Here is a 15,812-nt window from a genome sequence, read left to right as displayed (position 1 = left end):
GGTTAAGAAGCCACGAAGACAGAGCCCCTGAGCTTGGCTGCCAATGCTGTCACAAGGGACTGTAACACTCAGAGCGAAGGGAGAGAACAGAATGAAGTCACGGAGGAATCCAGGTACCTCGCCCAGCGCCCCAACGCCAAAGGTGCTCAGCACATGCTCAGTTTTCTTGTTCCTCTGCGGGGATGAGTCAGCCACTAGCCAAAAGGCCTCACCACCCAGGCCTGGGGCTGGTTTATAATGAGTTATCTGCAAGCGTCCCCACCTTTCTTGTGGCCACCTGTGCACCCTGTAAACAGCTGTCTGGTGGGAGGGATGCCATGGGGCTGTGGGGTAGTTCTTTTCTTCACAAAACAAATGGAACACAAAGCAAGAGGAAATGAAAAGCACCCTGGGCCAGGAGGCGAGAGATGGGAGCAAACCCCAGGGAGGCACCGGCAGGAGCAACTGCCCAGTGGGGAACTGCGTAAGCCTTGTGTCACCTGGTACCCTGGGCCTCAGTCCTCTGTAATATAAAGGGCAAAATCAAATGCCCAGACCATCTGCAAGGCTGATGTTCTAGGAGTCTAAGTTAGACCCTATTTCCCCTTTTTGGCTTAATTAATGGGAGTTCCATTTAACAAGAATACTCACTATCCCTTTTGAGCTTGCAGGCTCATATTTGCTGGCAGAACCCCGTGATTTGCTCAGGAAGTTCTGCAGGACTGTGGGGCTGGGGACCAGAGGGATCACCGACGGAAGCCAGTTTTCCTAAACCAGTCAAGCCAAGCACCCTCACAGTTCTGTACTGTCTCCTGAGCTCTGTGCAGTCACCCTTGGAGGCCTGGTCTCTGGGGGGTTGTCCCAGGAGGGTCCCGGACAAATAAGGGCTGGGAGTCCCCCACCAGGGATGTGCAATCACATTTGGCCTGGGCTTTGCTTCAGGTTCCCAGCCCTAAACAGAGAATGCCCGAAGGCCCAGAGAACAGGTGAGGATCTGGAGTGGGTCCCGGCAGGGCCAAGCCCCGTGAACAACTCTGGGAGCCTGGGTTCAAGGGCTGGGATGCACGTGGGCAGCACAGCCCTGATGTAAAAAGGTTTGTCAGAAACTAAAAAACTGTTGGATGGGGGTATGGATGGATGGATGGACGGAAGGAAGGAAGATATGTAGATAGAATCATGCACAAATTAATGAATTAATGAACTGGATCCTAAGGAAAAGATTAGAACATCGAAGGGATTCACTTCTTCCAAAAGGAAGCCCAGCACATCCTTTTCTCCTGAAGGAGAAAAGGAGCTCACGGTCAATCAGACTCATCTATGAGAGCAAGTGTCAGACTGGGTCTCGAGTCACCAACACAGAGCAGACCTCTCTGCAAGGAGCCGCCCCTGGTGTCTGCACCTCGTCACATCCCCAGATGAGCTACCTGGCACTGTGGCAGGGATCTTGAACATCACATATCTCGTCTTCCTCTTGTCCATGATGGATGTGCCCATGTTGAGGACATTTCCAGCCGCATCGTAATGAGGATGTGATGTTGCCAGATTTACAGCCACGTATTTATGATAATCAACCTGCAAAATATGAAAGCCATCTGGTTTTAAAAAGGGTGAAATCCCTCCTGAAAAGCAGACTGAGTCTAGGTTTAGGTAGATGATGGCTAGTTTTGCACATCCCCTGATCTGAAAATAAGGCAGCCTTCACCTTTAAAAAGGATGTTTACTCTTGCGATCTGATGTAATCTCACGAGGGGCCTCCTACAGCAAATGGATCGCAGGGGCTTGGTGAGCTGTGGGTATTTTCAGTGGCGGTTGTTCCGACCCTGCCTCCTGGCCCTGCCAGGAGTCCTCAGCATGGAAACAGGGCCTTCCCTGTAGAGAGCTGCAAGCACTGACCTGGGCAGAGGGGGCAGCCTTGGTGCTGACCTTGGCCACTGCTCTGTATCATTCTGATTGAGTCATTTCAATTCTCCCCCTTTGCATTCCATGAGGTATAAATCTCCAGGCCTCTCCCATAGGATTATTCTGGGAATGGAGAGGTTACAAAAATATCTGATCAAAGCAAAACTCAACTAACAAGCTCAATAATGACCCCCGCTCTCAACAGGCCACAGCCGTAGAACAATGGCACGTCTGGAGAACTCACTGCCCGCCCTTCCTCCCCCAGAATAGCACAGTGTCCGGCCGAAAGTCAGGCAACGCTTCATTCTCTCCCAGTATTTCCTCCCTGCAGCTTTGTGGAGAGCATACATCAGCTGGACCTATGCCTCCTAGCTTGAAAGGAGCTGGACGGAATTTCACAGCTAAGAAAAGCCATCCCTTTAACAGAGCGTTAAAATATATTGAGAGGACATTAAGGTTTTCAACAGCCAGCTGGAAAACATTGAAAGCGGGTCTATTGATTTTTATGAAAATGTTGCCTTGATTCTGCCCAGGAAAGGTACCTGCTTAGGCATTTATTTTGTACCCCTGACTAATGCCTCCCTCTTCAGGTCAAAACCAGGCAGGGCTGCTGGGAGTCCTGGGCGTTCTAGGACAGTCATTCATTCAAACACACATGGAGCCCCCACTCAGTGCTAAGACTATGGACATTGTTACAGGTTGAATTGTGTCTTCCAGAAAAATATGTTGAGGTCCTAACCCCTGGTATCTATATTTGGAACTAGAGTCTTTGTAGATGTAATTGAATTAAAATGAGGTCATTCTGGATTAGGGTGGGCCTTAATCCAATGATGTGTATCTTCAGGAGTGACTGGGAGTGCTGCATCTATAAGCCAGGGAACCCCAAGGATGGTGAGAACCACCAGAAGCAGGAAAAGGTAGAGAAGGGTCCTTCCCTACAGCCTGCAGAGAGAGCACGGCTCTGCCAACACCTTGAGCCTAGACTTCCAGCCTCCAGAGCTGTGAGAGAACACACTTCTCTCACCTAGTTTGTGGTACTTGGTTATAGTAGCCCTAGGAACGACTACAGACCCAGAGATGAGAGGACACAGTCCCTGCCCGGAGACAGCTTAGACTGCAGTGTTAAGTGCTGTGCTGGGGAAGCCCAAGCTCCAGCGGCATTAGAGGAGGGGGTCCTCCTGTGGGCTCCTGCAGGCCACGTGGCCTCCCCCAGGGCCTGTTTCATGAGTCAGCAACTGATGCTGGCTCTAGGTTCTCTGTTACCTTCTCCAGCGTTTCCAGAGTCTGTGGGTTGATTCTCCTGATGTAATTGGTCTCCGTGGTCGCGAAGAAGTCTTCTCCACACTTCATGATGTTAATCAGGCAGTTGTCCGTGAAATCCGGGAGGGTGTGGGACAAGTAGGAGAAAGCCCTGTGGAGGAAAACCAGGGCTGTGCCCACCCAGCTGGAAAGTCCTGCTCAAGATAACTTCTGTTTTCCTACCACTTAAAATGCTCTACTTCAACTGAGGGAGAAGCAGTACTGGGTCCCCTGAGAAATCCTGAGGACTCGGACATCAAGTCGCTCAAAGGTACTGTCACATTGAAGCAGCTAAGAAGTGGCTTAGCGGGACAACACAGCCCCCAGCTGAGCCCTCCCGGACTCTCCACGTCTGCGGCCTCCCGTACCAGGGCCAGCAAGGGCTGCTGGACCGTTCCCAAGTATTTCAAGAAAGTCTACAGAAATCATACATGAAACCATAGTGGCCCCCCAAAACTAGCATCACAGCTATTCTTCACTTTTGGTAGGAATGTGAGTCCACCATGGATACCTCAAATTTGCCCAAGAAATTCTTTTCTTTCGAAAAAGTAAGGCCAAAGAATGCTGAGTTAAGAACTCATCGTCATTAGTTTGCTCAGAAGGCAAAGCCAAAGCAGGAATATCCCTCATCTGTGTATGGCCTAGTGCTCCGCCTACTGGCGCGTGATGGAACAGCAAGGATGCCCCGCAGGTTGTGGTTTGAAGTTCATTCCCTTCCCTTTTCCTCGCTGGCTCCTCCCCCATCTGCCAAAGTGGGTTCTGGGCTCCTGTGCGTCAGCCTAGCCCTGGATCCTGGAACTGGAGAGATGACGTCAGTTCTGGAAAAGCAGAAGTAATCTTCCATCTTGGGGCCAGTCTGTCCCTAACACATTTCATAACTCTTCTATATATAAACAGGATCAAGAAGGAGATACTGATGGCAGGCCTGATTCCCAGGCCAACAATTTGATTTGATTGTCGAGTCTGTAAGGCAATCATATGCATCATGACCCTGATGATTTTAAAAGTATCTGACTAAAAATCTTCCCCCATCCTTTCCCACTTGTCAACTTCCCACCTCCCATAGATACTCTTCCAGTTCATGCACATACAAGCAAAAACAAATCTAGCTCTCCCCGGTACACAAAATAAATCATGTTATATGCTCTTTCTACACCTTGCCTTGTTTTCCTACTTAATATATCTTCTAAATCTTTCTATTTATACGTAGAGGACATCCTTGTTCCTTTTTACTTCCGCCTGGTACTTTTTTATGTAGCTTCTTGTTATTCATTTAAGTCTCTACATACATTCGGGTCACCTTTAGTTCCTCGTACAGCAAATAATGCAGCCGTGAACAGCTTTGTACAGTGCCTCAGACAAGCGTGAGTATATTTCTAGATTGAAGGGAATGTGCATTTGTAATTTTGACAGATAATGCCAAATTGCTCTCCCACCAGCCACGTGGGAGAATACCTAATGGTCTGTCAGATGCTCTTTGCCTCTCTTGCTATTAGTGATCAAGATACACGGACAGAGGCCTGTCAGGTGCAGTTTTTTGTCTCCCCCAGAGAACTGTCATAGGAGCGAATGCTGGTTGTTTTGACCTTCAAGGACATTGAGGAGCATGGCCAGATTAAAAATGGGCAGTTACTTGGAGAATATGTTTTTGCAGGGGTCTGGATAGGCCATTGTTCCGAACTCTGACACCACGATCCTGTTGGCCTCGATGTTGGCGTTGTAGGTGTCGCTTCTCAGGTATTTGCTCCTGTAATACACTTCACCTGAAAGAGAAGCAGCAGTGTGAGCCTGGAGTCGATTTTGGCCATTCCAGGGTCCCACGGGAGGCAGGCAGGTGAGTTCGCCAGGACAGCCCCCTTTCACGTGTGTGTTGTATACAATAAGCGTTTGGAGCGGGCTCTCACACACCTGTCCTCACTTGAGACTCACAGCAGTAAGGGGAGGTAAATATTCCTACAGCTCCATTTTACATGAGGAAACTGAGGATCAGAACCGGTCAGTCTCCTGGCACAGCGTCACCCAGCTGAAAGGCACCGACAGGAGCCGTGACCGTCCCTCCCACTGGGTTGACATCCCACCAAGCAGGGTCCAGATCTGGAGGACTGGTCCAGAAGGCCTCATAGCTGGGCTGGGTTTCCCCAGGGCCTGGTTCAGTTGTGAGAGCCCTACACTGACAATTTTAGCCCCTGGAGTAACATTTGATTTCTACTGCAGCCAGAGGGTGACCTAATGCCCAGTTCTGCCTACATTAGAGGGTCGGTACATGTGTTGTGGCTAATTCGTCTGCACATCAGAGAGAATCCAGCTCATTGCATAAGGGCAGGGACTCTGGACCAGTCCATGCAGACCACCCTGAAAATATACCAGGTGGTTTTAGACTTGTATTTGTTTCCTTAGCTGCTGTAACAAATTACCACACATGCAGGAGCTTAAACAACCCAACTGTTTATCTTATCATTTCGTAAGACATGGTCACCATTGGGTCTCATGGGGCTGGAATCAAGGTATGGGCAGGGCTAGTTGGTTCCGGAGGCTCCAGGAGAATCCATTCCTTGCCTTTCTAGCTTCTGGAAGTGGCCTGGATGCCTTGGCCTGTGATTGCGTCATTCTGGCCTCTGACCGTGTTGTGGCGCACTCCTTTTGTGACTGAGTTGCCTGTGGTCCTCTTTCTCTTCTAATAACCCTTGGGATTGCACTGAGCCCACCCAGATAATCTTCCCATCTCAAGGTCCTTGATCACATCTGCAAAGACCCTTTTACTATGGACAGTAGCATATAACATACTCACAGGTTCCTTCTGGGGAGAGAAAAGGGAGAGAGAGGAGGGAGGGGGACCAGGTAGGAGAGAGAAGAGGAGGCCCAACTGAGGTAGATAGGGCAGGAGAGGCTTCATGGAAGAGGGGGCCCCTGAAATAGTCCCTGGAAGATGAGGACAATGGGACCACAACAGACTGGGGAGTAGGAGAGAGGATAGGGATTCCCATTTGCTCTTCCCAGCAAGTCTGAAAGCAAAGGCCTGGCAGCGGGGAATGTGGCCCACTTCCTGCCAGGGCTGAGTGGCGATGGGCTGGAGCCAGAGGCAGGGGCTCAGGAGGAGGAATGAGACAAGGCTGGAAGTGGGCTGGGTCCCTACCCGGGTCTGTAGGGCTGTGAACACTGAGCCCTATGTTCTTCCTTTGGCTGACGATTTGAAACCTATCTGGTTTGTTGTTAATTAGCAAGTGACATTATGTTGATTTCCCCCCAAAGAACACTTTCCTTGCTGTAGTATAATATGTGCTTCCACTGTTGGTGCAATTATAATATGCAAAAAAGTAGGGCCTGTGACATACTTACATTTCATTCCCATAAAAATAAGTTATCAGAGAAATGCCCATCACCTATCCACTGCCACAGTGATGGGCTTAGAGGAGAGTACACATTCTTGAGAAATTCTAGCCCAGAGCATTTTTATATTTTAAGAAAAGGAAATAGGACTAAGAACTAATATCGACTGAGCATGTGTGTGCTAAGCACTGCTTGTGCGTTATCTTCTGAAACTGGAGAAAGAATGAGGTCTTTCATCGTCTTTTGCAGTTTTATTAAGCACTTTACGTGCATCATCTCGCTTAGTCATCAAAACATTGGAAATGTATAGAATATTCCAACTAGAAATATGTTCTTTAGGGGGAAAAAGTCAACACAATGTCATTTGCTAACTAACATCAAAACGAAATGAAATATAAACAACGAAGCTTTCAAATTTCTTACTAAATGAAGTACCAAGGTCTTGGGCACTCATGGCCCTACAAACCCATCTCCCAGCTTATTAAATTGAGGCACAGAGAGGTTGAGTACCTTGCCTTAAGCCACACAGCTAGTGAGTGGTAAGCTGGATTCAAAGACTGACACAGAGACCACAGTCAGGGTGACTGTTCTGTCTGATCCTCGTTATTGAAAATATACGTACAGAAATGTGCTATCATATGTGCCCAGCTTGATGGAGTTTTGAAAACTGAACCTACCCATATAAACTGCATCCTGATCAAGGACACGGGGAACAGCACCCGGGCAACCCCCTGAGGTCTGGTACAGTCACCAGCCCTGCCCCCACCCCGGGGAACCACTCTCTTGACATCTAACAGCCTCCCTTTGTTTTGCCCTTGGGGTTATGCTCTCCCGATCCTCTCCAAAGGCTGGAGGTGCTCCTCCGTAGGGGGGCTCCTCCCTGCACATTCAGGTGGGCACAGTGGTGATCATAATAAAATTGCAAAAGATGATGAAAGACCTTCTCATTCTTTCTCCAGCTTCAGAAGATAAACTATACGCCCCTAAGGATCACACAGCCCTCCCAGCTGGCGTTGGCAGTTTTAAATGAGACGATATGATGTAAGGAGACAAGCCCACTGACCCCCAGCATCACTTGGTATGTGATGGCTGCTGAAATTCTGGATTGCCCAACAAAATCCTGGCGGCAGGAAGTCTCACCTGGGGGTTAGGGAGGCTGCACACTGGTGTTCAGCCACATGCTACACAGAACCTGCCTTAGGGCCATCCTGGCCTCCCCCCAAAACCAGACTGTCTTTTGCTGGTCACTGAGGATTGCCATCCACAGATACTAGCTGAGGGGCTTTGCCTAAAATGCTGAATTCTGTTCACTTGAAATGTAAACACCCATCTCAGGCAGTTGTCAACAGGCAGCCCATTTCCTATAAACAATCAACCCCAGAGCCTGGAGCGCTGGGGGACCCCCAGGAAAATGTATCTCTGGAATTGCTCAAGGCTGACGCTTGACTTTGAGGTTGAGATTAAAGAAGGTGCCTGCGCCTGGGCAAGCCCCAGTGAGCCACGTTCCTTCTGAAGGCCCGCGAGCCACCAGTAGAGATCCTGCCTGAGATCCTCCAGAGCTGGTCCTGTTTGATATTTGGGGGGAGTGGGGAGCTACACATATGTGTGTACACACACACACACACACACATTTCTGTGTGTATGTGTTAATACACACATATGTAATCTTTTTTTTTTAAAGAAGGCTCATTTCCCAAAGTTTGCTTTGGAGCTACAACAATTAAAAGTCACCTGGGTAAGGCTAAATTCTCAAGGGCTCTTCGGGCCTCTCTACTTTGGTGGCTCTGGCTCTTGCAGTTCACATGTTCAAATCCTCCTGGGACAATGACTTTGCCTCTTATTAGAAAATTACTGAATATATATTGCTGAGGGAGACCTGGGGTCACTCACCTTTAGGCCTGCTTTATGAAAATTATTAATTTTGAAATGACTTTAGAGCTATAAAAATGAGGGGCTCCTGCATGCCCTTCACTGGGCTCCCCCTTCTCCAGTCTTCGTTTACTCAAATCTGTGTATGTGTGTTTTTTTTAAAGCATTGACTTTTATTGGCTTCTGCGGAAGGCCACAAGCTATTTTTCTACCTTTTCACTTTCTTACTGCAGTCTTTTCTTATTGATCTGGCACTAACTTAAGTTCTCTACACTGGCTGTACACTAGAATCCCCTAGTGCTTTAGAAGAAACTGCAGAAGCCTGAGCCCAGCCCACTGCCATCTGATGAACTTGGTCTTGGGCAGGCCCAGGTAGCAAGGCTGGAGGTCCAATAAAGAGGTCCTCTGAAACCTCAGTGTGTTCAGGGTCATTTCAGAAATGTGTTAGAGATGCAGATGCTCTGTCCCTGCCCTTCGGGATCATGATTCACTCACCCCTCAGGATTTGCTGCTTTAATGAGCATCCTGGGGGGTTCAGTGCAGGAGGTACACAAACCTCCGTCCGAAGAACATGGGCTTTGTGTTATCCGCACATCAGACAACCTTGCTTGCCCTGTGCATGCCCTCTTGAATCATATCGTAGCACTTAACATTTTTGGTTTATATTTCTACACTTGGAACACAAGGAGCCAGGAGAGCTCCAGAGGAGCGCAGAGACAAGGCCAGACTGGGCCATGCCAACACAGCCGTTGTTTTAAGCTGCTAGATTTGTGGTTGCCTGTTGCAGCAGGGACAGCAAACCGTTGTGTTCTTACCGTCCCTAATGGTGAAGCTGTGGAGCAAGGCCAGGCCGTCAAACCAGTGGTTGTATCTGGTCTCCCCCACTGTGTGCATTCCAGGCCCATTCCGCAGTAGGGTTCCCTGCAGCCATGCTGGAATCTTGCCTGTGGACAGAAAGAACGTTTAGCCTCTGCTTTCTGTGTCCACACCAAACAGCTGGAAGAAACAGCCCTGGAAAGGAACTGAGGTCACAGCCCCAGCACCATAGCTGCATCCATCCATTCATTTACTCAGTAGTCCTTTCAAGAAAGGGAAGAATATACTTGGCACTGGGCTGGCACTGGGGACACCAAGGTGAACAGACATCATCTGCATCGTCAACTCACTGCCACCCACCGAGGAGACAGATGAGCGAGCAGACACCACCATTCACTGTGAGAAAGACGCTCAGCGAGCGGCAGTGTGGAACCTCACCCCAGGAGGGGCCAGGGCAGGACGGGGCTGCTTCCTGGAGGAGGCCTGCCCGAGGCTCCAGGGAGAGCAGCTCTGCCTCACAAAGGCACAAGGAAGGAACATTCCAGAGCCGGGCTGTCCAATATGGTAGTCACCAGCCTCATGTGGCAGCTAAGCATTTGAAACCCGGCTAGTCCTTCTGAACTGAGATGTGCTGTAAGTATAAAATACACACCGGATTTCAAAGAATAAGGGTGAAAAAGAAAAGTAAAATACCTCATTAGCGATTTTTAAAATACTGACCTGTACTGAACAATTACATATTAAACTGATCGTATACTTAATACAACATATCCAAAATAGTAAAATTAATTTCACCTGTTCCTTTACTTTTTAGAATGTGGCTGTTAGAGAATTTTTACTGTGTGGCACGTCCTGTATTTCTACTGCACAGCAGTGCTCCGGAGGTAGGGGGCTGTAGCAGACACACTGTGGCCCAAACTGAGCCCCTCGGCATGCACCTCCCCCTGAAGGCTGCTCTCTGCAGATACCCTGGGCTTTCTGCCCGAGGGCTCTGTTCTCACCACAGGAGCTGCTCCGCCCACATACCTGACAAGCCGGAAGCACCTGGAGAGTTAACACTCCCGGAAGTGGCTCTCAGGCAAGGATGGCTGGGGAGGTGGGAGTCAACCACCACCACTCGCTGGTCCTCAGCTGGGGTAGCGTGAAGCACGTGGTACACCACACCCAGAGTATTCCACTCCAATGGCTCCCAGTGATCAGTGGCCTGACAGTGCCCTGTTTTATTGGTTTCCCTCCCAGTGTCTCTCAGGATCACATCCTGAATGAACTACCTACACCTGAGATCTTTTCTCTGGAGGAACCTGAATTAGGAGATCAAGGACCAGTTCAATGATCAGAAGTGCCAGCTATTTCTTAAGACTCGACTCCAGTTTTCAAGAGCACAAGTACTGAAGCTGGAGAGTCACACAGGGGCCAAATAACACAGGGCAACAAGACCGCACTTTGGCTTTGGTTTGATGTTAAGAATGAGACACCTTTGACCTTTACAACAGGGAATGACAGCACTGGGTTTTTTTTGCAATTTTTTCTGAGATACAATGCACATAACATAAAATCTACCATTTAAAAGTATATAGTTCACACTCTTTTATACATTCACAGTGTTGTGCACTCATCACCACTAATTTCAGAACATTCCCATCACCCCCAAAGGAAACCCTGTGCCCATTAGTGCTCACTCTCCATCTCCGGCCCGCATAGCACTAATCTGCTGTCTGTCTCTAGGGATCTGCCCCTTCTGGACGCCTCATAGTAATGGAATGTGCTCTGATTTGGGGTTTCACAGTTGTGTCTGGCTGTGGTGTGGGGTGTGGGTGGGAGGTAGGAAACCAGAGAGAGGGCCAGGGTAGCAGCAGTAGGGGCAGAGGAAAAAGAAGGAACAAAGAGTCTCGGCAGACACAGAACTGACTCAGAGTTTGACAGACTTGGGGGAAAGGGGCAGGGGCTAACAAAGCGAATGGTCAGACAGCTCAGAGACCAGCACCCAGGGGCAGGAGCAGGTGAGAGACAGCAGGGAGAGGTCTGGGCATGCAGTTAAAGCTCTAGATACACTAAGAACACTTACTGAGCACCATGTGCCAGGCACAGGGTTCTGGTGGATTAAATCATTTGGTTAGAGCTGCAACCCTATGTGGGAAGCCCATGCTGACTTAATTATAAGAGGAGAGGCAGGAAATGCTCAAGCAACTGGCCGAGGAGGTCTCAGAGCCAGTGATGCACAGCTGGAAATGCAGCCAGAGCCTCGGGCAGATGTGTTCACATAGGCACGATGTTTAGTTATCTGTCAGCCAATGGGCGCTGGCCAACTGGTTAGACCTGACCTGGGGCTGGAGCCTGACCCCACTTGCCACTGGACTTGGGCAAGTTGCTGTCCTTCTCTAGCCCTTGGCTGCTGCCAGGTAGCAAGGTGGGATTTATAGCAGTGGCTCTCACACATGGAAGCATTCTGAGGGCTTGTGGAAACACAGATTGCTGGGCTCCACCGTCCAAGTATCTGACTCAGTGGGTCCGCAGTGGGCCCAGGAATGTGTGGGTCTGCCAAGTGCTCAGGTGATGCCGAGGCTCTGATGGGGGTGGTGGGGGAGGCAGCCTTTGAGAACAGGTGATCTAGATCTAGGGTCCCATTCTGCCTCTCAGGTTTTGTTTTGTAAAATTTCCAAGGACTTCCACACAGTCACTAAACATGAGATATAAAGGAAGGTATAACAGTAACAGGTTCATGGCATCCCAGAGCATAAAAGGACAGGTGTCATAGGCTCTTTTAAAGTAAAATTAGTAAATATACATTTTTTTTACTATTTATAGTCTATCTGTTTTTACTATCTTCACTTATCCTTTTAAAAGTTAAAGAAAATACTCAAATATTAATAGTGTTTGAGATGGAAATATAGCTGATTATTTCCCTCCACTTTCTCATCTGCACTTCCAAGTTTTTTATATATGGATACATACATACATAACCCCCCCCACACACACACATACACAGACTGCACACTGCGCTTGTCATCAGAAACAAATATACAGGAAAGCTGTCCTTTCAAAAGGCTTCAAGGCAATTCCTCAGGTGAAAAGCTCCCACCTGACTTGCCTCACAAGAAAGTGTTCACTGTTGTCCTGTCCTTGCGAAAACACCCAGTCCACCTATCAGAAAAGGCAAACCCACGTGCCTGAGCTGAGCCCCTGGCCGTCTCAGAACGCTGAGCAAGTGCCACTCCGGGAGCCCACGGCTTCAGAACCAGGCTGCGCCCTGCAGAGCCTCAACAAGATGGCACCAGGAGGGCAGCAGCGCAGAAGAGAAGAGAGCGGGAGAGGTAATGGAGAAGACGAGGCACAGACTCACGGAAGCCCCGTGCCTGCGGGGGGGCCCCACTCGGGGCCGGTTTTATTGGCTCCTCAGGTGCTCCCGTGCCCAAATCACCCCCACGCAAAACCACCTGGAGGAGTCACACAGGGCCCTGGTGTCCTCCAGTGAGCACGTGCAGGGGCGGTGCTCCTGCACGCGTCTCACGCCACTTTGAAATTAGGGTGCATGCATTTGCACAAAAATGCCATGGGCTTGGAAGGAGCCACATTTTAAAGAATAACCCCACTGTATGTGTTCTACTTGCAGTATTCCTGGAACTCATCTCCTGGAAATAATGAGCATGACCCGCTCTCCCTGGAAGCTGAGTTATAACATATGAAAGCACAGCTAGGTTTTCCCAAAGAACGTGTCTGGGTTACGGGTCACTTTGCCCCTATGTTCTGTTTTCCAGATTTTCCAAAATTTACATTAGTATACTTTTTGAAATAGAAAATAAGTGTACACCTAAATCCATAAGCATCGATCATTTACACAAAAACGCTCACCTGTCACTTTGGCCCTCACAGGCTCCGGCTGTTCTTTCTTATTTCTGCCAAATATTATATCCATGGCACAGGGCGCGGACGGAGCGCGGTGTTGACAGTGAGCAGACGCTGGGCTGCGGGCAGGGCAGCGGCTCTCGGGCTCCTCCCCTTCCTCCCCCGCTGCTCTCCCGCAGCTTCCCCCCTGCCGCCACCGGCTTCTCCCTTTGCCCTTTCCCCTCTCCCAGGGCCTGGCATCTCTTGAAACGCGCAACAGGGAAGCTGCGCTGGTGGCATTTATGTTGGGTCAAAGGCCAGTTTCCCAGCCACGTGAACTAATCTTTAATCCTCTCCTATCCCCGACTCTCCGTTCCAGTTCCACTTTCTGGCTTAACCGAGAGAAGCTAGTTTCTTGCTGGGTTTACATTGGCGAGATAATGTCGGTACGTCCTGCTTAGGTGTGCTGTCTGGAATACCCGGCCCAGGGGCTGGAGAAGAGTTACCATTAGACAAGAAGAGAGACTGTTAGGACCGTCAGAAACACCTGGAATTAGGGGTGCCCAGAGCCCTTCGAGCACGTGAGCTCCTGCTCCACATCACGTGAATGCTCAGCAGAGACTGGAAAAGTTGCTGTTATTTTTTAAAATAAAGGTCCCTGAGCCTCCCCCTTAAAAAATTATATATAAAGAGCAACTTAATTTATTAGTATTTTTCTTGGAGACGTAAACATAAAATGTTTACTGTATCCATTTAAACAATTTGGGGAAGCAAAAACTCTACTCAAGAGCCATGAGGATTAGTAAAAAAAAGCTTCAGCTCAACTTCTAGGCCTATCAAGAGGGAGAAATGGTGCTCGGATTTGATTTTAGGGTTTCCCCATGTTTGAGCATGTCGGTGTGATGCCATTGCCTAAAATCCATTATTGAGTTGCCTTGAATGTTGGGTGATGAGTTAATGAACTCATCCTAACTCATGTTGCTTAAGGGGACCCCAAGAAAAGGATGGGTGTTGGCCTTCGTGCAGCAGCTGATGAAATGATTGCCAGGCTGGGCGGAGACCGAGCGCTGGTATCTCGGAGCGTAGCCGGGTCTGGCTATGTTTCGTGTCCCCCTTCCCTCTGGCTGTCCTTCCCATCACCGGACTGGGCGCTTTAAAAGTGTCAGCCCTGGAGGCCCCCATCCGGACCCACTGATTCAGAATCTCTGAAGGTGGAGTCCAGCCCTCGGTGCGTTTAAAGATGTGTCCAGATGATTCTGATGCTCAGCAGGTGTTGAGTAGATCTGGTTCAGGAGAAGATGCTACACTTTTGCATTGGTACTAGATTCAAATTTCTCCCTTTTCTGAGTCTTAGCCTCTTGAGGCCTCCATTTCCTTAACCATAAAACAGAAGTATAATGATATCAAAATCTCAAGGTATTTTAATTCAGGGATCTAGCAAAAAGCACCTGGCGCCAAAAACATAATGTTATTACCTTTTCTTCCCCATTCTCTCAGAAGGCACTTATCTTTGACCCATGATTCCTATTCAGTCCCATAACTTGCCAGTTTATTCTGTCTGTTCTAAACATTCCATGTGAGGGTTATTTATTCCCAGGTTGTGAAAGCTGCGTCCTTGTGAGGATTAAGTGAGAATGTCTGGCATACACTGTGGGCTCAGGAAAAAACTGTACCACCAGGAACAACAGCTCTGGTGCAGAAAAAAAAAGAGCTTAGGGCTTAGAGGTCAGAAAACCCTGTAATTTAAAAACCCTTTATCTATTGTCACATGATCCCTCAGAAACTCACTTTACTCTGCAAAACAGGATAGCAATACCTATGTTACAGGATGTGTTGGGAGGATTATTTTGAAGCTGTATAAAACACAACTGTGTTCTTTTTTGTCCATTTTGTCCATTCAGAAAAGCAATGGCCCCATACATGGAGGGCATTCTGGGTCAAGAGCTTTGTGGAACATTCTACATGTGCCAGCCTGCTCTGGCCTTATATAATCTTATGAGATGGGTATTCTTAGCATCATTAGAGATGAGAAAACTCAGGGAAGATAACCAGCTTGCCTAAGGTCACACAGCCACTAAGAGCCAGAATTAGGCGACTAAGCCAGGCATTCTGACTTCAAAATACATACTGTGTAACAATCGCACACAGCTCTAGCGCATGATGGATCCTTGTTAGATTTCTACTGAATGAAGCAATAGGGGGGGGACCCCAGGAGGGCCAGTCTTGCACTGCTATCATTGCCTTGTTATATGATACTGAGGAACCAAGGCAAACTCTCTTCGTTCAGGTCGCAGCCACACCCTGGAACAATTATATGGCGAGGTAAGGATTTTTTGATGATGATGACAATAAATTGATCATAGCAATAGATACCTGTATTAGCTTTCTAGGGCTACCATAACAAAGTACAACAACCAGGTGGTTTAAACAACAAAAACTGGTTTTCTTACAGGTCTCGAGGCTGGAAGTCCAAGAGCAGGGTGTTGGCAGGGCTGGGTTCTTCTGGGGCCTCTCTCCTTCACGTGTAGAAGGCCACCCTCTCACTGCGTCCTCACATGGCCCTCCTTCCAGGCACACACCTTCTGGGTGTCTACATGTGTCCAAATCTCCTCTTACAGGATGCCACTCATACTGGATTAGGGCCATGCTAGTGACCTCACTTTAACTACCTCTTGACAGGGGCTGTCTACAAATACACTCACATTCTAAGGTGCTGGGCTTCAACATGAGTCTCACAGGGACATAACTTAGCCCACAATAAAATCATGAGGCTCAAGGAGCTAACAAGAAGACACTCTGGC

The 15,812-nt window shown here is 48.7% G+C and overlaps 1 protein-coding gene across 1 annotated transcript in view; it reads right to left on the bottom strand.

The window, feature by feature from the left end:
* The window catches only part of BCO1 (beta-carotene oxygenase 1), a 30,606-nt gene extending 17,404 nt beyond the window's left edge, over positions 1–13,202 (bottom strand). Inside the window, exons 1-5 of the mRNA XM_073225543.1 lie at positions 13,039–13,202; positions 9,189–9,317; positions 4,811–4,940; positions 3,142–3,289; positions 1,404–1,551 (exon numbers count right to left, since the gene is read on the bottom strand). Of these exons, the coding sequence (XP_073081644.1) occupies positions 1,404–1,551; positions 3,142–3,289; positions 4,811–4,940; positions 9,189–9,317; positions 13,039–13,102 (619 nt within the window). The 5' untranslated portion in view covers positions 13,103–13,202. The remainder of the gene's footprint in view (positions 1–1,403; positions 1,552–3,141; positions 3,290–4,810; positions 4,941–9,188; positions 9,318–13,038) is intronic.
* Between the last annotated feature and the right edge of the window lie 2,610 nt (positions 13,203–15,812).

Source organism: Manis javanica, chromosome 17 (genome assembly GCF_040802235.1).
Source record: "Manis javanica isolate MJ-LG chromosome 17, MJ_LKY, whole genome shotgun sequence".
Taxonomy (NCBI): Eukaryota; Metazoa; Chordata; class Mammalia; order Pholidota; family Manidae; genus Manis; species Manis javanica.
The sequence above is the reverse complement of the archived record's forward strand: the minus strand, read 5'-3'. Positions and strand labels throughout refer to the sequence as shown.